At 45.0% G+C, this 26,029-nt stretch overlaps 1 protein-coding gene across 2 annotated transcripts in view; it reads right to left on the bottom strand.

Annotated features, from left to right (window-relative positions):
* Positions 1 to 15,513, bottom strand: part of NARS2 (asparaginyl-tRNA synthetase 2, mitochondrial) — a 51,831-nt gene extending 36,318 nt beyond the window's left edge. The window contains exons 1-5 of one of the 2 annotated variants that reach the window (XM_026034533.1): positions 15,473 to 15,513; positions 12,613 to 12,722; positions 11,979 to 12,099; positions 11,232 to 11,372; positions 7,995 to 8,075 (exon numbers count right to left, since the gene is read on the bottom strand). In XM_026034533.1, the coding sequence (XP_025890318.1) occupies positions 7,995 to 8,075; positions 11,232 to 11,372; positions 11,979 to 12,071 (315 nt within the window). In that variant the 5' untranslated portion in view covers positions 12,072 to 12,099; positions 12,613 to 12,722; positions 15,473 to 15,513. Of the gene's footprint in view, positions 1 to 7,994; positions 8,076 to 11,231; positions 11,373 to 11,978; positions 12,100 to 12,612; positions 12,723 to 15,472 lie in introns of those variants that run through there. The other variant, XR_003248560.1, reaches the window with a different exon arrangement.
* Between the last annotated feature and the right edge of the window lie 10,516 nt (positions 15,514 to 26,029).

Raw genomic sequence — 26,029 nt, 5'->3', positions numbered from 1 at the left:
TACACTAAGTGCTGCTAGCTCTGTTATCTACCCCCATGCCTCTAGCCAGCCTAGTCCTCAGCTTGCTCTGCTTAGGGCTCCTGTGGTTGGGTTGCCAGCTTTTGGTAGCTTTACAACCTGCCATTTTTTCTCCATGAGCAGGAAAGTACTGCTTTTAAAGAAAAGCTCTGCTGCTCATCACAAAGATTAAAGAGATCATAAGGCAGTTTATCTCTTTGCAACATTGCATTAAAGAACAGAGTGAGCCTGCCTTGCTCCACAGAGATCAATGGGAATGTGGCAACGTGGGGCTGCAGCCCCAGGACTGCTTCCTTTCTTCCGTGGGTCTTGCAGGTTTTGAAAAAGCAAGGATGCACAACCAGGTTCCTATTGTTTGCTTCAAATAACTCCAAAGTTTCTGTTCAGGAACAATAGGAATGTGGATGAACATGCAAACATCCCCATACCACAACCAGAGGGCCATGGCTAAAACTGCAGAGAGAAGAGCTGAAAAGCTCCCACCCTACAATTGGTTGCTCCAATTCTGCTACGTTCCTGGCTCCTCAAGAGAAAAATCCCACCTAATCCTGTAGGATGTAACTCCTAAACAACAAGAAAGAGACAGACTGGAAGCAGGAAAAGAACAGAAGGAATCAGGCCATGAAATCTCAAAACTTCCCCCCGCAACCACAAACAGGATACAGCTGTCTGCAGGACCTGGAGCTTGGTTTATTTATATGATTTTATGTCATTTTTCATCTCCAAATCAGATGTCCCCTTGGTGAAGCAAGGGGAATACAAAGACAAAAGCAAGGATGACTGGAAGACAGTAGCACAACCTGAATTTCAAAATCTGCAACCAGTGTGACAGAGGCCACTCAGATCTCAAGGTGCAACTGTACATTGCAAGGAGCTGGCGGATGGTCCTAGAAGTGTAGGGTCAACATGGCAAAATTTGGATAAAATTCTACCCCCTCATGGCCATCCTGATCACTTCCTTCTAAGAGCTGTCCACTTGACACAAAACTTGATGAATGGGTGTTGCAAGCTGCCAAATTAACCCACTTGCCACTCCAGGGAAGAAGCAAGGCCTCCCTTTTCCTTTGGGAGCAGGAGGGACCACTTCAGCCAGGCAGTGCCCTATAATTAGCAACTTCCCATTTTGCATATGCAAATATTGAAAAAAACTCACTAGAAGCGGTTCCTCCTCCTCCACTTAACACACCCAAACACAGAAACAGGCCAATATTTTCAAGTGTCTATGATGTGGATTCATGCTTGACCCACTGGATCAAGCCTGCTTCTTTATTATAGGCAACCACATGCAATAAATGATAGAAGTAAAATTAAAAATAGCTAATAATGCTCTCCCTTTGCTGATGATATTGAGATTGTTTTTCACGTCTTGGTCTGGCAAATGTAATAACAACACTGTAGTCATTTTATTTCAATTAGATGGAAATTTTTCACACTTGTAAATCCCAAATTACCTCCTTGATAAAAAAAATGGGGAGAAAGAGTTGGCTTTCATGCAAGTTCTCTGCACTGTCTAAAGTAAAACTGCCCAAATTACAGGAGTTGGGAAAGATGGAATCGTACTGAAACATCTCAGCCCCTCAGACTAAATGCACTCTGAACGCACCAGGATTGGAAGTCACCATCAAAGGATTTTCATTCTCATTCTAAATACGAGAACAACTGGATTCAGTACCTGTTGTGCTCTCCTTCTCCTCAAATGTCTAATGGTTTCATTTAACATTATTCCCTTTGATGTCAGGCTTGTATTAACTTTTCGCTTTGGGCAATTAGCTTCAGGGAAGTATAAATCACGAGATGGCAAATGCATGAAGTCAGAGAAGACTTGAAAAGCCCACAGAAATCACTGCTCAAGCTCTAAGCACACGAGCCAAGGCTGCTGAAGCTTCACAGTACCAGAACTGTAATCTGGACCTGCCCTCTGTGATGTCCCTTCACAAACACGACTAGGTGGAAACACTTTATACCAATACTGCAAAATTTTAACTTCTAATAGGGTCTCCTTGCAGTTCCAGTCGCAGTTCTGGTAAGATGGACTGTATTGGGCAATGGCAACTGCAGCTGGTTCTGCAAAGAGAAACAGCTCAGAAACATGGAATGGAAATAGGAGCAGAGAGGCAGCAGACAGAAACAAAGACAAAGGGGGAGAGTCAGGAAAAGGAGGGCCAAGCAACCCCTCGCCCAAGCCCCAGCTTATTCCCATCTCTGCTGAAAAGCAATCTGAAGTCTCAGCCTCCCAGGTACTGGCTGCCTCCTAGACCATGATACATCTCCAAAGGGAAAACACCTGACAGATACCAGTACAACTGCACTTAACTGTGATTCTCCCCTACAGCTCCCTGCCTCCTTTAGTGCTGACAGGGCTATTCCTGGAATTACTGGGGGAATGGTAGGTGTAAGCTTCCATCTTCAGCTAACCGATTTATCTATTTCTGGTGCCTTGGTAGGCAAGATCATGGACCTGCATTCTTCATGCATACATATTAATATCCTCATAATATCCTCATAGGAAAGCTCTGGAAGAGTGGACTGGATGAGTTCACAGTGAGGCAGACTGAAAACAGGCTGGAGGGCAGAGCTCAGAGGGTGGTGATAAATGGGGCCGAGTCCAGTTGGAGGCCTGTGGACAGTGGTGTCCCCCAGGAGTCAGTACTGGGTCTGGCGCTGTTCAGCCTGTTCATCAATGATCTGGACAAGTGCACAGAGAGCACCCTGAGCAAGTTTGTGGATGATCCCGAGCTGGGTGGAGTGGTCGACACTCCAGAGGGCTGTGCTGCCATCCAGAGGGACCTGGACAGGCTGGAGAGTTGGGCAGAGAGGAACCTCATGAGGTTCAAGAAGGACAAGTGCAGGGTCCTGCACCTGGGCAGGAATAACCCCAGGCACCAGTAAAGATTAGGGGGTCGACCTGCTGGAGAGCAGCTGCACGGAGAGGGACCTGGGAGTCCTGGCTGACACCAAGTTAATCATGAGTGAGCAGTGTGCCCTCGTGGCCAAGAAGGCCAATGGGATCCTGGCTGCATCAGGAGGATGTTGCCAGCAGGTTAAGGGAGGAGATCCTGCCCCTCTACTCAGCTCTGGTGAGGCCACACCTGGAGTACTGGGGGCAGTTCTGGGCTTCCCGGGACAAGAGGGACGTGGAGCTTTTAGACACGGTCCAGAGTGACCAAGATGATTAAGGGCCTGGAGCATCACTTGTATGAGGAGAGACTGAGTGAGCTGGGCCTGTTCAGCCTGGATAGGAGAAGGTTAAGAGGGGATCTGATTAATATGTATAAATATCTGAAGGGTGAATGTAGGGAGAGGCCAAACTCTTCTCAGTGGTGGCCAGTGAAGGGACAAGGGATAACGGATACAAGTTGAAACACAGACAGTTCCATCTGCATGCGAGGAAGAACTTACTTACTGTCAGGGTGACAGAGCCCTGGCATAGGCTGCCCAAGGAGGTTGTGGAGTCTTCTTCCCTGGAGATCTTCCCAACCCATCTGGATGTGACCGGGTGCCCTGTGCTCTGGGTGTCCCTGCTGGAGGAGGGGGCTAGATGATCTCTAGAGGTCCCTTCCAACCTCAACCATTCTGTGATTCTGTGATATTAGAAAGAACATTACCTGGTGTGATGGATACGTTCCTTTCCCAGCTCATCCTGGCCTGTACCTTACATGTAGCCCTGTTTTGTTGCTGACCACCAGCGACCGATCTAATTCTGGCAGGCGCCATCATCCTGATTTCTGTTCTCACTGAGACTTAACAAAAACAGTCCTCAAGKCTKYRTCGTAAACAGGGAGATAAGGCCRACACACTAACCTAAGTCTTYGAAGTTAAAAATATGACTACAAGCCAAWCATCTTATTCCATAAATACTCGGACAGCCYGAGAGCCCCTTTGAGCTCTCCTGACACGGCTGCGGCCTGCACACCAGGATCTCCCCTTGGGCAGGGACGCCTCTCAAGGTTACTCCTCGAGGTTCCTCGAGAGATCTTCCTTTCCACCGCAGATTTGTGGTAAGTGAATATAGCGCTTTCTTTCTTTCTTTCTTTCTTCCTTGCTTGCTCTCTCCCTCTCTCTTTCTTTAACTTTACTTTGTAACATAAGCACCCTCAGTCATAAACCGTTGACCAGGTCTGGGACTAGGATTGGATTCAGCCGCATCCAGACTCCTCTCAGAAGGAGCCTGGAAAGCAAGGGGGTCCAATCTGAACCTCGTGACCCAACGGGAGGGTATCCCAAGATAATTGTGTATTATCTTGAGCCTCCATGCAGTAAWTMATAAGTGACCTTGCCATAGAATCTCGTGAAATCATTGTCCATATTAATAAATCCTCTTATTATTTCTTTCATACGAGTGAAGTGCATTTGTCACTCATCCCTGCCACCACTCGTTCCGTGACACCTGGATGGCAATAGAGGAAATATAAAACACACAGGAGATCTAGGTGACCTCTAGAGGTGTGAATGCCCATGCAGCCGTTGCGCTTTCTCAATCACTACATGCTGAGTTCGGCACGTGTGCCAGGGACAGTGACTGCCTCGAGCCTCGTCTTGACTGTGCACCAGGTCAGGAAGACTCTTCCAGAGGGTAGACTGCACCTTCCTCAAAACAACTGAGGACAGTCCAATAAGGAATTTTTCAAGGATATAAAGAAAAAACGACACGACAAGCAAGCCAGAAAGCAGGGAGCCTTCAACGCAACAGACTGAGTGGATAATACTGAAAACAGTAGGCAGCAGACGCACAGCCAAGCCACAAATGTGAAAGGAAAGAGGATTCCCTATGAGGCAGCCCCAGAAAGGGACTGTGTAAAATGTCTTGCAACAGCTAAAGCCTCTATGTGAAAAAGAACTGAGGAAAGGATGTGCCCTGAGGAGCTCAGAGAACTGAGGCAGAAGAATTATTCTCAGATTAAATTAAAATAAAATACACGGGGACCTCTCACCCTGCATCTGAATTCTCCCTATTTCAAGAGTTATCCCGTCATACTTTGCATTCTACTACAACTCAAGTTTAAACATTCAAAGCTCTTTTGGAGTTTTTGGTGAGTTTATTTTTTAAAAAAGACATCACATGCAAGAGGCTCTCCTGCCTTTAGTTCCATCAGAAGAAGGTACAGTCCAGTGTGCAGATACCTGCAAGTTGGTATTACTGACATACTGCATATAAGGATCTCGCTTTTAACATCTCTGGCAGTTTCACCTGAAATTTCTCTACTCCTTGAAATTAGCTTTCTTCCTCCTCAGCATCAAAAGTAGCAAACAGGTTTTCTCTGAAGTTTGTGCCATCTTGCTTTTTTGTAATTATTATTATTTCTTCAGCTTACTATCTTCTTTTTAGTGTAATTTAACGTTAGAGTGTTTCATTTTAAAATATTTTCCTTTGCAGAGAGGAGAGGGATTCTCCCCCAACCCCATTCCAAGTCCTACTATGAGAAAATCCCAACCAAACTATGCACAGACTAATCAGTACTCACAAAACCAAACAAAGATAATGAGGAAGCCGGACATATAAACAAACACAAATCCTACTGGATTAAGAGGTCTAGGAATAAAGGACCATATGCCTTTAGAAAGCCTTTCCCTTTTAACTCCAGCTACTATTTTCCCATCTCTTCCAGTCTCATGTAAAACTAGATTCCTCTTCACTTTCCATCATCTACGAAGAACACACAGGTCTGAAGAGCAACTGGACATTAGTTTGAGGGTTAAAATTGCTAGGCAAGAGAAGACACTTATTATTAAAAGATACAGGTTGACAAGGCAGCTAAATGCAGCCTCTGCTGGGGCCCTAACAGCTGCTGGTACAAAGTTTTCAACATTTACCACCAGCAGGAGAGCTAAACTGGAGAGATTATCAGCTTCATTCACTTCAAACAGCAGATATATTCTCATTATTAGAAGTTTAGGAGGAATAAGATATTAATTTATGTTCTGGTCACAACTGGGGGATTAGTTTTGAAACCATAAACCCAGGATTTATGTATTTTTTTTAAATTAAACAATCTCCTTTGCAGGTCACTTTCACTCTGTCCTATGACCATAATTCTTGGCTATTGCCCAAACATAAGAACAATGGTAATCCACAATCTCCCTGTCCTGTGCAAGTAGTGAATTTAAGGTTGGTTGCAAAGTGATGTAATACAGAAGTTTGGAAATGTGTTCATCTTTCGTTTGATTAGGAACATATACAGGTGATATGAATACAGCCAAAACACTGTTATTCTGGTTTTTATCTGTCTGAGAGCAGCACATCCACAGCCCAAGGAGGACTTAATTTCCCCCAGATTTCCACTTCCAAGAAACAGTCTCACTCTTCTAGTGGAGTGAAGTGTTTTTGGCTCTCTGTTAACCAAGACCAATTCTGAGCAGAGGTTGGAAGAAACAAAACCAAGTCTCCACTAAGCTATACCTGAAAATAAGCTGCTGCTCCAAAAGGAACAGGAAAACAGGGAGAATTCCTCACTTCCTAGCAGCAAGTATGTTTCTGAAGTCCTGTCTTTGTGGCACAGGACATCTAACAGGATATGACTGCACACTTGCTCTGCACCTTTCAAGCACGGTTGTCATTGTGTTTCCCCATGACAGGCATCATTTTACACATAAGCAACCACACTGGCATGAGATTAAGACATTTGCCCTAAACCATGCATTACATTCAGTTAAGATCCAGCTTATAAAAGTTTCATGCTCGCACTTTCCCCACCTCAGTCAACATTTGTAACAGTCCTTCTGTTCCTACAAGCCACCTACGCTGCCATCCTGCATCTTTCACAGTTTTCAAGTGAATACATTTTGTACCAAAGACATAATATACTGTACAGCTGCAAACTGTCTAATTTTTCATCATTAAGTATCACTTGTTTTCACATCTTAATTTGCATGCAACAGTCTGGAGCAAACCTTTGTGGCATTAAGGGATCTCAATTCAGCAGGAATGATTTCGTTTAGCTCATCAGCTCTATTGTCACAGCAAGCAAAAAGAAGAGCCACATGGACTGGTCTGGGAGTGACTAGGAGCCCTGGTTAGGCCTTGAGATCCTGAAGCAGCAGCACATGGAGGTTTGCTGACATGAGGCTGTGCAGGCAGTAGATGTGACCTGTTGTTTCAGCGATTTTTCTTTTGCTTTGAGATGATTCACCAGCAAGGCTGGAGTCAATAAACATAAATGGCAATAGATGTCATTGTTCGAGGTTGAAGAGGACATTTCAAATGCAGAAGTATAAAGGGCATATGGAATTTCTCATGATTCATGGAAGTGGGGGGTTAGGAAGCATGAGAAACGTGTGGAGAAGATCTCAATGGTTATAGCTGTACTCAAGTTACACAGAAGATTTTCACCAGAAATGTTAAGGCTTTCTGCTAGTACTTAATAAATGACAGATTGTGGCAGTAGCTTGGTGGAAGGAGACCTGGCAACACTGGTGGGAAGAATTCCTATGGACAAGGAGTAGTTTTTAGGGAAGAATATCTACACAGGTAAAGAGTTGTTAAAAAAAGAAATACTGATTTTCTTTTAAAGCATTAAGCATTATTTCATGATTTAAAGGAGAAAAAGACGGTAAATTTTATTCTGCATTTCAGAGCTAAGAAGTATTTGTGTGCAACAGACAGCCCAAAATGTCCCATCCCATCTCTTGGGTTCTTACGAAGAGATCTTTCTGTTTGGTAAGATGTTCCACGCTCCTCTGTTACTCTTTGTAAACTTTTCCACAGCACCGGGGATAGAAAAAGTGCCAATAACAGTACAAAAGTGTCGATTAACAGCAAAACAACACCAAAAAAATCACCATCTCCTTCAACTGTTTTAATCTGTCTCAATTATTAGCTCAGACAAAGGGCTACTATAGTAAAAAAACCATCACAGAACTATATAAAGAAAAGGCTTTTATGAAGACAAATGTTTCCTCTAACCTTCAATGGCTCCAGAACTGCTTTGCAAGCAAAAAAAAAAAAAAAATCAACACGACTCCTACCCAACTCAACTCACCTCTATTTTGAAGAGCTCCCCGGCACCTTCACAGTCATTTGATGTAATTATGGGGGTATGAATATGCACGTAGCCGTTTTCCTGAAACGGAGAGGACATTAAAAGTTAACTAGTTAAAAATAGTAGAAGTGTGAGCTCAAAGGATGACTTCAGCAATTACACATCATAACACAGACGTTAGCCCCCAACCAGGATAACATATGTAACCTTTTAGGCAAATTCTGCCTTATATGGGCAAAGATATGGGATTACCTAAATACAAGCATGATTTACAAATCCAAGCATACTGCTTTGTCTTCTCCTCCATGTTTCCTAAGAGATTTATGCCACTGCTACTATTTTTTAATTTTATCTGTCTCCATATTATATCTTCTCTCTTTCCATCCTTCTCTAATAGTGATTTTCTTTGGCCAGTTTCCACCAAACTTAACTCCTGCAGCTTCAACTCTTCAGTTTTTACCAGCTTTTACAAGTCTTTTAGAAGACTTGGCTTTAGTGGCCAAAAGAAAAAAAAAGTTCAGGTATATTAGATAACAGAAATCCTGCATGACATGGGAAACAGCCTTAAAAAAAAAAAAAAAAATCTCAGTGTAAATGTCAGTCATACCTCAAAGTCAAGCTGATTTTAAGACAGAGTATAAAAACTCTGGCTTGGTCATATTCTAGCTATTCGGTAAATCATCCATTCAAATAATGGTTTACAGATACAGCAGAGAAGCCACAGCCAAGCAAGAACCCAGTAATACCAGATTTCAGCTGTCAGCAGAAGGAATTGGTTTCCTCTGCATAGCTGCAATGCCAAGCACGAGCAGAGACTCTTCAAAACCAGGGTGTCTCTGCATTACCACGACATAGGGAGTGGTGTAGCTTATACCATTGTATATTTATACATAACATTAAAAAAAATAACAAATAAGAAAAAGCTGCCTTTAAAAGCTGAAGTTTCAAATCTTTCCTCAGAGTAGCAGAAATCTACTATTCACACAGCAGACCCCAGTCCTTAACACCAGCTAATTAAAACCTAGGAAGGCAGCAGCAGGATTTACAGCTTATCTTGACACTCAAACTAAAGCTAAGTTAAACCAAAGGGCTTACAAAGACATGCAATGCATTTTGTGGAAGAAACCTAACATGGTCAGGAGAGCAAAGTCCCTACAGTCAGCTCTAGGCTATCTTGGCTACAGCAGGAGCTCCTCACAAAGATCCAAGAAGGTGGTTTTGAGGCAGAATTGTTTTTCTTACCTGACGAGGGTGGTTTTATACTACAAATAGAAAATATAGGACTGTTCAGGCTCCTGATCCTCCAGAGCCCTGCTAGTGGCACTGCCTCCCATCCTCACAGCAGATCACAGGGAACCACTGTCCAATTTCAGTAGCTGAAACCAAAGCCTAAGTATTTTTAAAAGAATTTGAATGCACGTGAACTGCAGGGTTTAGAGGTGTCCAACACTATGGATCCCATAAACAGCTCTTGCACAGTTCCCCTTACGAAAGCTCCTGAAATACTCAAGTCACATCAGTGGCCCTGGCAAACCTGAAAATTAGTTAACCTACAAAGTGGAGGTTACCATCCATACCACAACCATTTCCCTGTGCTGTAAAACAATATTCCTATTCCACATGGACCACTTACTCAGGAAAACACTTTAAATTTACATTTTAACCTTCAAAATTCAAAGCAAAACATTTGTCATTAGTTATTCATTGATGGCTGGAAATGACTGGATCTTTTTTTTTTAAAAAAAACAGAGTCTTTGGATGACTTTTCATGATATGTTTAAAAATCCTATTTATCTTCTTTCACTGTTAAAGTCTTTGGAATTTTGCCCAGTGAAAATGGTGTGATTACACTTTCTAGCTATCTGTATGCTCTGACAATGCCAAGCCCAAGATTGCAGCATTCTTAGAAAGATGCAGGTGGCAAATTAGAAAAACTACTTCCCTTTCATCAGAAATGAAACTAAGCACAGGCATATTCCTGGTGCTATGAGATATGTGACAACAGCATTTACAAATATTTAGCCTTAACTTCATTAATATTTATATTTTTAATACTCTGCAGTTATTGAGCATTTTAACTAGGAAGATATGATAGAATCTGAACTACAGTTATCTAGGAGAATTCAAGTCTTTGCCAAAATAAGAGGCTTTGTACCTCAACAGACTTCCTCGCCCTGGTTTGAAATTGTAAGATGTTGTGGGTAATGCCATCTAGTGGCTACACATCAGCACAAACCAATTTCCAAACAGCTTGTCTATTAAGAGCTGCCGCAACATTGAAAACTGACATATTATCTCTACTGAGCCTCTTAAAACCCTTCAAAACAGCAGGTAGTTTCAACAAACAGCAAGCTTCCTCTGCCACTGCAAGCAAATTCAGGGCCAGAAACTCAAACTCAAGATTTTCGACCTTTTCTTTGGGTCAGGAAATGAAATAATTACTACAAATGAACTTTGCAATCAGAATGCTTTGTTTTACTCAAACTAAACCCCCAGGCAAATTATTTCAATGAACAGCTTTAAAAGAAAGGGTTCAAGTGTGCTCCAGGACTTGCAACCTTTATCTGCTCCCACAGACAATCTTAGGCTCTCTATAGGGCATCTGGAACCTGTTAATTCACTGCCCCCTGCTGCCATTGCCTGTACTCAGCCTTTGCCTGCGACCACAGCTTGAAAGTATCGACAGGACCATGAAATGCAGGTGCCTCCCACGCATGAATTTAAGATGCATCAAAACAGGAATCTCTCAATCTGAAGTAACAGTATCCAGACAGATTGTAATGAAGCAACAGAGAGGTAAGAGTGAAAGAAATAACATGAAGCTCTCATTCAGTTCGTCTGTAGCCATCCAGAGCCACAGATTGTTCCATGTGGGAGGAGTCCTCCTGTGCAAGGACTGTAAGGTCATTGCTGAAGATGGGTTATATGACTATTATATTATGCTGTGTTCCACAGATCACACATGCTCACAAATAATTATACTTCAGCTTAATAAAAGGGGCAAAATAACTAACAAGAAATGAGTAGTAACATGCTAACATGACCACAGACGTGCTGCTAACTTCATTGTAAGCAAATATCTTGGTCAAGACCTCAGTCAGGCCCAGACCCCAAAACAAACCCGTGTGCCAAATCCACACCCTGTAAGCAATAAACCACGCTCCATCCCTCTTAAAATACAACTGCAAAACCTAAGCTGGGGCAGTGTTTGACACACAACAGCACAGAAGGAACTACCTTGAAGAACGAGTGGATTGCTGCAGTGGCCTCGCTGCGCACTCTCAGGAGGGAGCCGAGCGTGTTGTTCCTGCATCGCAGGTGAGGGAACTGTCGGACGTACTCCAGAGGGTGCCTCTCCTTCATTTTCAGGGGGAATGACTAAAAGCAGCAAGGGAAGAAAAACAAAAGGATGAGAACATAGAGTCAATATAATTCAATCTGTATTAAAAAGAAGGGAAAAAAATATGTTTTTTACTATTCTTTCTAGTTATTTTGTGGATTTTATAACCCTTGAGGCCAGAGCAAAAGATCACATTTTGAAAACACTGCACCTCATGAATGTTTAGCCTCTTTGAAGAGGGCTGCCCATCCCAGTCCTGAAGTGCTGAGATGAGTCCTAATGGACAGGGTGCACATGGCAGATAGAGACCTTCTGCTTGCACAGTGTGCAGTATTTAGCTCATCTGTAGCCAGCTCTAGCAGCTCTAACAGGTAAGTTGTTCAGGGTGGGATAAAGGCACACAAGTGCCAGCATCTGCATCAGTTTCCATGCTAACAGTTATGTCCCAGAAGATAATTTTTATGGCATTCCCACCTATTTGTTTTCTCCTTCGACGTACTAGTCCCTATATACACCAGCGAGGAATCAGAGCCTGTGATAGCATTCAGAGTTAAAGAAAATTATGTCAAATATTCTGTCAGATATCTGGAAATTCACTTCCCAAAGCGATCCTACCAGCTGGACTGACTGCTGCAGTGACATACCCAAATATCACAAGGTCCCACCACACGAATTGTTTCAGCTTTCAGCTCCATGTTTTGCATCCTATGAGGACTTTTGACCAGTTTCCCTTGCATTTCCACAGCGCTTCCAAAAGTCAGGTCTCTAAGAAAGCAAGAACACCAAAAACTAACCAAGCACTAAGAAGAGTCGACTACATTCAGAAGAAAGATGAGTGTTAATTTTTCAAGACCCGTGGAGATTAAGTCCTAAGGCCAACAGCATGTGTTAAAATTGGTGAAATTAAAATTTGTTATAGGAATAGGTGGCAACATTAACAGATTCACAGGGTAACAGAAGAGTTTACAACATGCTAGTCCAGAATGCCTGCACAGATACAGCTATTAAGAAAATCAGATTCATACTAATCCCATGGACCAAGAAGATGACCCACAAGGCTTCAGGTAATTGTAGACACTTCACTGGAGGCTTTTCCTCCTAAAAATACATCTGGAAGCACCATGGAGCAACATGCAGTTGTGCCTCTCCCACGGTTCCAGCTGCTGGATATTCTTCCAGCAGTCTCAACAGTCATTGGCACAGGACAGGAGGCCTGAGCAGATGTCTCCAAACACTAAGCAACACAGATATTTCTCCCAATATCTCAAACTGACATACCTAGTTCCCAGGCTGGGATCAGCAACCACCTGGAGGTTTTCCAGAGAACTCCCATCATTTATATGCAAGAACAAAACCTCCTTCTGGGATCGGACAGAGCGGACCCAGCCCTAGAGATAAAAGAAAATAGAAATTTGTTATTGCTTGGCATAAACTCAGTGTAGTTATACTCCTCTTCCAGCTGAGCTGAGTACATCATTTTGGATCTACTTCAGCTTCCTGAAGTCTAATGAAACACTCCTTTAAGGGCAAGGATAAAGTGTCAGGTTTTGCTACTGATTTCAAAGCAAACAGGGGCAAAATCTGGTGCAGAATCACCAACTCTACTTGTGAGTACAGCAGAGATCAGTAAGATCTATCAGCATGTCTCAGGAGCTGAGGATGCTGAAATTGGTCAGGCATTTTGAAGAAGAGAAGCTTATTCTTACTTGTGATGCCTCTTCAAAACATATCTTACTGCAATGAGACTAAAAATACACAGTTTATTAAGAAAACACAATTGAGGTTATTTTTACGATTTTAGTAACATGTTTTGCTGTATATAAAATCACCTGTAGGAAGATCCTAATGGAAATTTATGTAAGTGCTTATGTGTCCTAAGTTATGGTGCTTTTACAACAATGATGCCATGGCCAATAGATTCAGGTGAAAATTAAATATTAATGTAAAACCAAAATTAATGTTCTGACAGTTTGGGATGTTTCTCCTCACAGCTTGAAATCAAATGCATTTTTAACTGAAATCTGAAAAATCACCACTACAATTTAACAAACTATTATTGTTTGAAATGTTACCAACCCTCCTGAACACACATCTACTGTTTTCCATGGAAATTAAAAAAGTGAATAATAAAATTTTAAAAAGAAAAGAAAAGAAAAGAAAAGAAAAGAAAAGAAAAGAAAAGAAAAGAAAAGAAAAGAAAAGAAAAGAAAAGAAAAGAAAAGAAAAGAAAAGNAAAAGAAAAGAAAAGAAAAGAAAAGAAAAGAAAAGAAAAGAAAAGAAAAGAAAAGAAAAGAAAAGAAAAGAAAAGAAAAGAAAAGAAAAGAAAAGGAGCACTCTCATCCAGTTTGAATAAAATCACTACACAACAGCTCTCTATACTTGTAAAACAGTAGAGCTGGCTGTGTACAGGACAGGGCAACGTCTTATTTTGAGTCTGTCAGATTGCCAAATAAATTAAAATTTACAGTCAATACCCAGACATCAAGCAGAATCAACAGCATCCAAAATACAATTTCCTTAGCTGCTCCTCAACACACTAGAGTTAGGGTAAAGTTGCCCTTCAAACAAAAAGCAGCTACTGGGTACTTCCAATTCATCTTAAGAAGATACTGTTGAGAATAAGAGAATACATTGCTGACTAAACAACCAAATGGGCTTCATTTTTCCCAAAATTTTTGTCTCTTGTTTAAGCATCTAAGTCATTTGAATGACTTAAAACTGGGCAAGTGCTGTAGGGATCTTAGACCAAGAAAAAAAAAAATCTAAGCAGCCTAATTCTATTTTCTAGACTGAAGAAACTGCAAGAATTAAACAGTACCAAAAGTAAAAAATAAAATATTTTTAAAAATTACAATATGACTATGTAACAGTCAAGGCATCATGTAGGCTCACATGAAGAGGCACACAAGTATCACAGACAGTCAAATCCAGATCTTTCTTCCCAGCTAAGATGCAACAAAGACATTTATAATTTGTTTTAGGTATTTACAGAGTACCCTAACAGCTCCCCTCTGACCAGTAAATATCTACTAAACTGAGGTGTGAGAACTACAGAAGATTATAATGCCATAAACATAAATATACCAACTGCTTAGCACAACTTGTCTCCATGGAGGCATTTATCTGGCATCCTCTGGAGGACACCCCACCTGATGCAGTAACTAACGCTAGGAACAAGATGAAAATCTAAATAAACGAAAGTCTGGGCAGCCTAACATTCTTACTAAGTAACAGGTGCTTAACAGGTATTTTACACAGTAGTATGTCTGTAGCCACTGCACATCGGCTCTGTACTGCAGAAGCTGGTTAAATCCCTAGAATGCATCAGACACATTGCAGCTGATGTCTAATGCTTAACATACAGCAGTGCAGGTTTTTCTTAGATTTACAAGGGCTCCTTGCAGAAACACACAAAGACTCTGAACTAAGAAAGAGCTCCAGCTCAGAGCAGACCACAAGCGTGGGTAACTCAACCTGGCCACCATAAGCTTGGTGTTCAGTTCCTCAACCCATGTTTAATGCATAAATAAGAATTTGTGCCAGCACAAGAGAGGGACAACGCCACGGCAATGACCTGGGGTAACAAAAAGGCAGCAGTGCCAACTCTGGCAAGCGGCTATTCCAGTCTGCGCTGCCCTTAAAAGCACAGTCGGACACTGCAGTTAAAGGGATCTGCTAGATCTATAGTGGACCACAGAATCATAACGGCTGGAAAAGACCCTCTAGATCACCGAGTCCAACTATAAGCCCTTCGACACCATGCCTGTTAAACCATGTCCCTTAGCGCCTCGTCCACACGTTTATTGCACACTGCTAGAGATGTGACCCCACCACTTCACTGGGCAGCCTGTTCCACTCTTTCTGCATCGAAATTCTTTCTAATATCTAAACTGAACCTCCTGTGGTGCAACTTCAGACCATCTCCTCTTGTCCTATTTTTGGTGGTTACTCTGGAGATCAACTCCTGCCTCCCTACAACGTCCTTTCAGGTAGTTGGAGAGAGCGATAAAGTCTCCCCTGAGCCTCCTCTTCTCCAGACTAAGTAAGCCCAGCTCCCTCAGCCGCCCATCATAATATTATGTCTGTGCTGCAGCCCCTTCACCAGCATGGTTGCCCTTCTCTGGCCACACTCCAGCACCTCAATGTCCTTCTTGTAGCGAGAGGCCCCACACCGGACACAGGATTTGAGGAGCTGCCTCAGTTCCCTCCTGGGCAGAGCCACGCAGGAGCAGCTGGGTGCTTGTGTCAAGAATCCACGGGCTTTAGAGACGCTTTCTCACAGAAACACGGACATCCCACGGCCGCGTGCGGGATTCGCCGCGTCCCTTGGGAGCCCAAACGCGGAGGGGACGCGCCCAGGGCCTCGGCCGCCGCCGCGCACCTGCACCGCGACGCCGCCCGCCTCCTCCCGCGCGGCCAGCGCCTGCCGCACCCGCAGCCGCGGCCTGGCCGGGGGCGGCGCCGCGGGCAGCGCCGCGCAGCGCCGCAGGGCCCGCCAGCCGCGCCGCGCAGACAACATGGCGCCCCTCGCCGCCATCGCACCACACCGGACCGGACCGGACCGGCCGCCAAGCCGCCCGCCGCTGCCGCCGTCACGGCGCTCTCCTCACGTGACCGCACCCACCAATAGCCACCGGCGGCCTCCCCGCCGGGAGCCAATCAAGGGAAATGGGGAGGAGCGCCGCCACGTGCCGAAGGACCGCCCCTTCCGGCGAGCGGGCGCAAGGGGCTTTGGGAGTTGTGGTTCCCGCCTGAGGGGAGGAGCGGGATGGGGCGGGGCCAAGGAGGCCATGATGGAGGGGCGGGACCTCCTGTGGAGAGAGTTAGGGATCCCCATGGAGAGGGTTAGGGATCCTCATGGAGTGGGTTAGAGATCCCCATGGAGAGGGTTAGGGATCCCCATGGAGAGGGCGTAGGGATCCCCACGGAGAGAGTTAGGGATTCCCATAGAGAGAGCTAGAGATCCCCCATGGAGAGGGTTAGAGATCTGCATGGAGAGGGGTAGGGATCTGCATGGAGAGGATAAGGGATCCTCACAGAGAGGGTTAGGGATCCCCATGGAGAAGGGTAGGGACCCACATGGAAAGGATAAGAGATTCCCATGAAGAGGGTTAGAGATTCACATGGAGAGCGTTAGGGATCTACATGGAGAGGATAAGGGAGCCCTATGGAGAGGGTTAGGGATTCCCTGGTAGAGAGAAGGGATTCTGATGGAGGCAGAGGATCCCCATGGAGGCCAAAGGATCCCCATGGAGGCCAAGGGATCCCCAAGGCGGCAGACAAGGGATCTCCATGAGGGCGATGAGGGGTTCCTATGGCAGGACAGGGGATCCTGCTGCTCGCTCCGAGCTTGGCACGTTCCCACCACCCCCTGGCATGAGGGCGTCAGGACCGGTCTGGCTGCAGCCTCACCCTTTGGGGCAAAAATTAATAAAACTGGGGTTTTGTTGGGCCTCGCGGGAGGCCCTGCACACGGGACTCACGGATTGGGCCGAAGGGCTGCGCTTTGCAGCGGATTTGGGATGGGCTCCGGCCGAGGCCACATTCCTGGCCAGCAGAGTGTTTTGGGATGGCCGTCCTCTTGCTCCCACTTCCATCTGGATCCCCCTGCTAGAGCCGCGGTGCTCACGGCTGGTAAACCCACAGCCAGGCCTTGCCTTCCTGCTGGCTGCGATAAAATTATGCTCGATGAGCAGTGGGAAGCGGGACTCACTTCCACGCTGGGAGCCCTGTTTTGGGGCAAGACCCTTCTCCTTTCTATTTTCTCACCTCCTGACCATCTGCCTCTTCCAGGTGCTCAGAGCTGCAGGATGAAAAGCAGTGCTGAAGAAGCTGAGAGTTAAAAAGGGATAAAACCAGCGTGGTTTCCCTGTGCAGCCCAGACTTGTGCTGCCTGCTCTGCTGTCCGTGCACTTCCCTTTTGTCTGGTGGCTGCCTGGTCTGTGTTTGCTCTCTTTTGTGCAATTATTCTGCTGAAAGGTGTCAGCTGAACCTGTCTCTGATGTTGTTGGGTGTTTGGTCCATCTCCCAGCACTGTACCTGGGAGAGCACTGGTGACACGGTTTCACCATCAGCCTCCGTGTGTCCATCTCCTTCCCCTCCTGAGAAGCAGTGGTGAAATGTCCTGGGGGTCACCAGGTGCTGTAAGGAAGCTTTGATAGACACCAAGCTCGTATGGAGATAAATCCCTCCCTTGTTGCAAAGCCTCTGGTACGAAAAGAATCGCTGACCAGAGACCTCATTTAAAGGAAACAAGCTGGGCTCATGGGAAAGAGAAACGCTTTGTAGATACCCAGTTTGGGCTTCCCCTGTGGTGCCTTTTATCTGTGGATGAAAACTACCTTGTCCTCAAAGTCCCTGCGCTGCTTTCAAGGGCCTTCTTGCACCTCTCGCTTTGTTCCCCCTTGGCTGATGTCCTCACCTGCAGCTTTAGGGCTAGATTGAGCAACCTTGAAAGGCCTTCCTGAGGAATTAGGGATGCAGAGCTGGGGCACAGGCTGAACCAGGTAGTTGCAGCATTTAGAGAAAGGAGGAGAATGCAGAAAGGGCAGGGGGAGCTGGACTAGGAGCGTAGACTCATTCAGTGCCTTTTGATGTGTGGGAAGATGTTTCAGTGCACAAATGTCATGTCACCAAGCTGGCACATGGGCAGTGGGTTTGCCCCATTGGAAGACCCTGAAGGAGAGGCTGGGTTAGCTCTGGGTGGCAGCAGAAAGATGCAACAAATAGGAGAAAAAATGATGGGTGAACCAGTGACCAGAAGAGATGGCATGGGACTGCTGGCAATAGATAGGAGTAATAGGATATTCTGGTGCTGTTTGTGAATTAGATTAATAATTGATCTTTTGCCCTCAGATGAAGTCTGAGCTGGAGGCAGGAAGCCGTTTTTCAGAGTATTTGCAGGCAAGAAAGTTTAAAGGACAATGAGAAATACTGTTTTTCTTTGACTCTTAGCTGGGCTGAGATTCTGTGGACAAAACCTGGAGTACTGATACTAAGAAAACTTCCAAACAAGGAGTGTCAGTTTGGGAGTGGGAGCAAGGAGCTAGGATGTGCATTGAAGGCCATCGTCCCCACAATGCTGAGCCTTCCTCTAGCAGCAGAAATGCTCCCAAATGCCTTGGGTGACCAGAACTGGTGCTTTAGCTGCAGACTCCATCTTCACATGGAGTCTCCCACTCAAACTTACTTTATGGAAAAACAATGCCTAGCCAAAGCCCTAACTCTCTGAGCTACTCTTCCAACAGGGACACGCTGTGGATCTGTCATAGGCAAGAAGCTGTCAGGAACCCAGGGCCTTATGCTTGGTTTAGGCTTAACTGCTGTGGGACTCATCATCCATCAGAAGAAAGAGAAAGGTGAATTCATGAGATAAGTAGAGATACAGTTTTAATGGAACTGTGGAGCAAAGTTTTAAAGCCTATAGGACTTCTCTGAAATTTAGATTCACCGTGATAATTTTCTTGGCTTTCCAGCATTTAGGGGATTTTATATGGTCTAATCCAGTGCCCATAGAAGTCAGTAATAGCTTTTAATTTATTCTAATTTATGTTTGATTGGGTTTTCAGTGATGAGAAACCGTTTTAAGACTATTACCAGCTGCTTAAAGGTCAATCTTGATTTCCACGATATGGTTATGATTTCTTATGGTTCTCAAAATAGCTACTTTGTTCCCAAGTTTTTCCACATTGCTTTGCTGCAGACATAATTTCTAGATCCTGGAATCAAATACTTTCATATTTAGGTTTAAGAAAGATTAAATACCTTTCTTTTAAAACTTTGAGGGGAAAAAAAATAAGAGAACAGTATCTTCCAAAAAACTTCATTTTGGCTTTCTGGATTTTGGTTTGCTGAGTAAAAGGAACCTATCCCAGCTTTTGCTTTCTCCTTCCTAATGATTAGGAAGGAATGATTATTGGAATGACAAACAAATACAAGGTAAATCCTTGCTGTATGTCTTCCACGACGCAGCAAGGAATGTCCTTCAGCTTAATCCTCTACTGTTAGTCTTTTTCTAAGTAAATCCCCTTAAGCAAGCCTTGTCCAAGGTAGCCCTTTTGCTCCAGTTAATTCTCAGCCTAAAGGTCTAGGTCACCAGTGAGCATCAGGAGGACACGAATTGCCTGCCTATTAGCACAGCTGTTGGTAACTAGAAAAGAATCAGTTCTCCTGCCTGCCCACAGGCCAAACTCACTGTACCTGTGCTGTTTGGGTACAGTTATCCAAGTGTAATCTGGGTTTGCTCTTCACAGGTTTCTCTTTTAAAAGCCCTCAGGTCATGGAGGATACAAGTTGGTTTCTTGCTTGGAGAGTAGAGCTCTTTGCTGCTGTCTGCTTAGGAAAGAGCCCTCATAAAAATGTTGAGTTTGTCTCCAAGATGCTCTAAGAAACTGGACTCACCTACCAAAAATCAGTCCCTTGCAAAGCAAGGAACAGCCTCTGGCAGTGCTGCCCTGGACTTGCTGAAGCTCAGCAGATCCTGTGGGTCTCAACAGATTCATCCTGTGGGTTACAGCTGCTCCAGGCCTTTGAAACAGAGATATTTGTGGAATTTGAGTAGGACCATCAAAATCACAGGTCAAAATCAAGGGGATGGATGTGAGAGATTCTACTTGTGGGACCCTGGGAGAGCTTTGCCTAGCCCTGAATTTGGGCTTGGGAACAATGGCCTAAGAAACTCTGAAGCCTGTCTGAGAGGATGGACTCTGTCCCTGCCTGAAGATGCAGAAGGAGCGCTGGATCTTCCTGGCCCTGCGCACACCTGGAGAGAGAGGAAGGGAATAAACAGGAGCATTTCTAAGGAATGTTTTGTACTTGGAGCGATTTACCTAAGGGTCTGAAAGGATTTAATAACCGGGAGCTAATTAAATGTACTAATTAATCCGGTGCTTAATCTTAGCTCTTTGCTAGCTTCCCATGCTGCTGAAGCAGAGATGTAGTCCCATGTATCACGACACGCAGCCACTTAGCTTAATTGTGATTCCCCCGTACGTGGTGCGGGCGCTCAGCTGCTGAGGTGAGGAGATGAACACGGAGCTGAGGTATAAGAGAAAATTAGAGGGGCAAAGCCAGCCCGGTGTGACTAACAACCCACGAGATCATTACCGTGAAGAGGCTATTGACAGTCTAATTTGCTTTCCCCCATTATCCCTGTTTTGTCACTGCTGCTTTGCTCTGAGCTGGTGCCCTCCCCATCTAGGGTGGCTAAAGTCTGTGTCCCTCTGGTAGCATTGGCTAGGCAGGAACCTGCTGCTGAACACGTAATGACAAAATGACATTTTCATTCCTTGGTCCCATCCTTGTCACCGTGGCTCCAACTGGCTCTGCTGCAACCAGGAGGAAGAGCTCACTTTTTCTTATTAAGCTTCCTCATAGACTTGTTTTTCCCTGAGCATCTATGCTGGTGCTCCCAGTTCTCCATGTGTGGGGTACAACCCACACAGCCAGCACTCAGTTGTCCTTGAGCTGTTCCTGCAGTGCCAAGGGGCATGAAAACTGAGTGCCCTGAGCCAGGCCAGTCCAGATAGGTCAGGCGCAGTAGGACTTTCCATTGGGGCTACACTGTCTCTCCTCACTGTGGAGTTATGTGGGATCCTGCAGCAGGTTTCCCATGGTCTAAATACTCCTGGAGCAGTTTTCAGAAGTCATTTGGGCTCCAGCACAGACCTAATAAACCCTGTCAGACCTGAGCTGACTCCATGGAGTCTAATTTTTGCCTCCACTTTCATCTCCTGCTGCTCTGCAGACACAGGGAAGTGACAGATGTTGGAGTGGTTGTACCTTGGATTATGGTTGCACTGTGGGATCCAAAAGAGCCCACACACAATAACTGCTTTCTGACTTCCCCTTTGATAAGGCTATGGACACATCCTTCATCACCTGAACGCAAAGAAAACCTGTGTGGATTGGCAGTATGATCCCATGCACATCCCACCTCAGAAAGTCACCCAGCCTGGATGATGGTGGGTCCAGAAGAGGGTATGGGTTTCTGCATGGGAGAAACGCACCATGAGACAGGGCCGTCTGGGACTCGCAGGATTCAAAATCAAAATTCAAAATCTGGTTGTGAAGGCATCATCCAGACACATAGTCCTCATGGGTCCTGTACGTACTGGGGGACATCTGAAATCCCATCACTGCTTCTCCCAGCTGGCATGAAAACCCAGGCTGGACCAGTCACCAAATGTCTTCCAGGAACCACAGACTGCCCCACCTGAGGCAGAATAGTCCTCTTAACAGCACCATTTAAGACAGTGGTTGCAGTTTAGGTCCAACTTTGACTCCATCTGCATACTGTTGATTTTGGTATTAGCATGGCTAATTTTCTATTAGCATGGCTATAGGATAGAGGCGAGCAGCTCCCAGGTTTGTCCCCTCCACGTGGGCTCCCGACTTCTTTTTGGGCAGCTGCCGGTTCAAATGTGGATGGAAATGAAGCCATGTGAGCACAGGCCATGAAATTAACCATGGAAACAGGCTGCTATGGGGAAATGCGGAGCAGTCACCTTCACTGGGAATCTCCAAGGGGAATCCAGGCATGTATCTCTCCGGGATAGCTCAGGATAATGAATCAGCTCTACCAGGATGTGGGGACGACCCACTGGGGCCCTTTTCCAAAATGAACAAGCGGATGATTTTACGAAATCGTCAATCCCCCGGTGTCTCCTTGCACAGCCCTATGCAGCCAGCAGAGGAAATTGGTAACCGTACCCAGCAAGCCTGTTTTTAATTAACGAATAATTATCTACAAATTGCTGTAATTATTGCCTCAGATTCCAGAGGACGGAGACGTTACTGTGGGATGAGCACGTGGTTTCCTTGCGAGTGAAATATTTTGCCTGCCTTATCTGCAGCTGCGAGGTTTGGGACCTTGGCTGTGCTTTCATTTTGAGGGAGCAATAAAACAGCTAACGCTGCCTGGAAGGAAATTATGGAAAAGACACTGATGAGAGGGCAGCTTCTTGCATTTTAGCATGTCCTCTGCCCTTGTTCTGGAGTGGTTTTAGGTTTGCAAATTGAGACATACCTCCCAACAGTGAGCGCCATGAGGAGGATGCTCTGTGTACCCATGGACCAGTGGAACAAGAGGAGCATCATGTGCTGCGCTCTTTCAGCTTGGAGTGGATAAAGGCAGGTTGGAGGCAGTCAGTTAGAGGTATTTGTTGTCCTGAAAGGCTTATACCCGAACCAAACCAGCTTGACAAACAGCAGGAAACGAGAAATCCTCCCTGGTTGGCAGCCAAGGCACTGAAAGGCTGTGATTTGTCCCGCGTTGGACGGGCAACGTGTCAAAAGAGCCGAGCCCAAACTCCAGGCTTGCTTGGAGTGTTTAATCTCCGAATCCGGCTTCCCTCCCCAGAAATGGTGCCCATTCTCCTGTCACTCCTAAGCGATTCCGCTAACGGATGCTGCTCGCTGCCAGGGTTTCCATGACAGCCTCCACTTCCAACAGCCCGTGGGCTTTTTATTATTCATCTGCGGCATATTTACCCGAGGTGAGCTGCAAGGTGCCGTGCGCTGCTGTGAAATGTTGCCTTGGTTTACCGTGCACTACATCTTCATATTTCTTTGGGCAGAGAGCAACCACGTTGTGTCCTGGGCCCTGCAGCCTCTTGCAAGGAGACACGTGTGCCGTGGACCCCCACAGAGGGATTTTGGTGTGTGCTGTCCCTTTGCCTGCCAGAAAACTCATCCTGAGCAAATAGATGCTGTAACTCGTTCCGAAGAAGCATTGCAGCTAAATTGAAGCAACCGTAGACCCTAGTCCTGCCTTCACCCCATGAGCTTGCCCTTTCCTGCAGGACAACATGAAAGCCCTTGATCTTGCTCAGAAATCCCCTCATTTCCTGAAAATACAGGGATGGCAGTCGTTTTTCTGCTATTTACCTGCGCTGCAGGAGGTATCTGCTTGGCTGCATGTGCCTGTGGTGTTGCTGATGTTTTGGATGGTCTCTGGTGAGCTGGTGCTGGCAGGTCATGAGGAGCTTCATGATCCTCTTCAGCTCCCTTGAAGTTAAGCTCTCTACGTGAACTTGGCTTCAAAGAGTGAGTTCCAGGACCTCAGCACACGCAGGAAGGTATTTCTTCATCATTTCAGCTTGCTGTCAAGCTTCTCTACCCAGCTGTGTGATCAAAAAATTGCCTGCTGTGAAAGCCAAATGTATTCTCTTATCATGGTGCCCTAGATATTGGGGCCTCGTTGAGTGTCTGTAGTGCTCATGCCTTATTCAAGGCCTCAGATATGTGAGTCTAGGGGGAAAACAAAGAAAATTAGACCATACTTTGGCTTTAAGAATAAGGTTTTTTCCTTTGGCACACCTTCCCCCCTCTTCCCACACACTGTGGCCTTTAAGTTGATGGCTTCTAATGAATGAAAATAGTTCCTGGACAAAGAAGCTGTCCCTAGAAATGATTGTGCTTAATATTTTATTTTACAGACCTAAAAGAAAATCTCTAAAATATCCTTTGGCAGGTCTACGAACCTAATGAAGTGATTCATAGAGACACGCAGCAAGCCAAGGGCCTGTTACCAGCAGAGTGGGACACAGTGCTAGTAGTGTTTCATATCCAATATCCCCTTTGGCAGCACAGCTCAGGAATACTGTGGGAGAAAGGCAAGCAAAGGCAAAAAGAAAAATCAGATTCAGTTGCTTCAGTCTTGCTGACAAGAGGAAACTCAAGTTTTTATAACCACTGTACACCCACAGCACTTAATGAGTAAGGGGACAAAGCCAACTAGTAACTATTTGTGGGTGAAAATGCTGATTACTTTGAAATTGGGGTATCCATTGACCACTGAAGTGGGTGATATGCCTAGTGTCACTGTGGGGTTGTGTGCCACCTTTGCAGATATCCTCTAGGGAAGCACTGGGCCATACTGGTAAAACAATTTGTCCTAATTCATACAAAAAGCCAAGGTCACACATGGGATTTGAACTCTGACTTTCTAATGTATGCACTGTCAACTTTTATTTTATTTGTGCTTTGTTCTCTTCCACTTCTTCCTGCCTGGATAGTTCCTACCACCCTCAGCCTAACCCAACTGCCAAAGATGCTCTCTGTTGTCTTCGACATACAGGACCTCTCTCCATACAAGACATGCTCCCAAAAGGCTGGAGGAGCTCCCTGCTCCACGAAAAGGAAGCCACAGCCTCTTGATCAACTGCAAGGTGGCCAACTAAAGTTGAGTGTCACCTTCCTGTAGGCATGAGAGATTGCTGTTGTCTCACCTAGCTCTAGAGAGCCACCATGGAGATGTCTATATCTGAGCTGCTTGTTCAGGCTCCTTTTCTAGATGACAGAGCAATTTGTCTCATCCTAAAGTGGAGATTTAAAATAGCTTAGGTTTGTGCTCACAGTAGAGCCTTTGAGGAGAATCTTGGACAGAAGAGTCCCTGAGGTTGAGGTGTGCTCCATTCATGTTACCTTGGCTGTAAGCAATGCCCAAAGAGATAGAACAAACCCTTCTCTTCAGTGGGATGACAGCTTATAAAACCTCAACTGGCTCATGTTGTACAGGGACTTTGCTTCTACTAGCAAGCTCCAAATGTTCAAGACTATTTTCTGCCTCCCACTGTCATAACTTGCTCCTGTCTTTCTTTCCTCCATGAGTTTTTTTTTTTTTTTTTTTTTTTTCCAGCTACTTCTACTGTATTGTCACTAGGTGACAGCAGAGGTCTCCTAACATCATATGGGAGACAGCTGAATCTGGAGCTGGTACTGAACCAGGCAGGGCTTGGGCAACCTGCTAAGTGCCAGAAGTCACCCTGAGGACTTCTAAAACCTCTTTGTGCATTTATTTCTCTGATAAATACACTGTAACTCAAAGCTGCCACCTTGTCACCTCCGATTTCCCCATCCTATTTTAATGATTTCTTTTACATGTACTTGATGAATCTCTGATGAAACAAGGCTAGTGCTCTCCAAAAATGAGCACCGTCCATCACAGTTAATTCAACAGGATTCACAGATAAAGGCAATGAGAGCTAGAAACTGGAATTACTGCTACTGCCCTGTGCAAACCTGACCCATACAACACCTAGAGACATGGAGTTTGGATCCCGCTGAGTTCCTGTGGAGGAGTACCAGTGGAAATCTCCGATGGCTTCCTAAATGCAAATATAAATACTTAAGGCAGACAGGTGGATGTGTAGATTCTAGCACCTACAGCAATTACTGCTCAGTAGAATATAGGCTTGATAATTGAGAGAGTTAGATAAGTGGCAGAACAGGGGATTCTTTTTTTTAATTATAAATGATTCTGTTATTAGGAATGCTTTTACTAGGTGCAGATAATATGGAAGAAAGGGTGAGTGTTTTTGTAAATGGGCCAATTAAATGTCTGATTTTTGTGCCTGGAATGCTATTAAGTGGGCCGATTCAGGCCATGGTCTTGCAGAAAGTTCTACATGAGCACAATGTGCCTTGTTGGTTGATGATTAACTGAATCACTGTGATCTGTGCAAAGGTATTCTGTAGGGAGGACATGATCTACACTCTTAGGAAAGACCAGGACACTCTGGGGGACATTCTGTGTGATTTATTCATAGTTTCATAGGAGATTCTGGAACAATATTTCATAAGGAGGATTTTCATTACAAAGTTCTCAAATCTAAATCCCCACAGCAATTTTCAGTGCCTGCAGCTTTTGGGCATGATCCAGGATTTTGTCCTTGTCAAAACCAGCACAGAGGAG

Source organism: Nothoprocta perdicaria, unplaced genomic scaffold, assembly GCF_003342845.1.
Source record: "Nothoprocta perdicaria isolate Ctin4 unplaced genomic scaffold, notPer1 scaffold_146, whole genome shotgun sequence".
Taxonomy (NCBI): domain Eukaryota; kingdom Metazoa; phylum Chordata; class Aves; order Tinamiformes; family Tinamidae; genus Nothoprocta; species Nothoprocta perdicaria.
The sequence above is the reverse complement of the archived record's forward strand: the minus strand, read 5'-3'. Positions and strand labels throughout refer to the sequence as shown.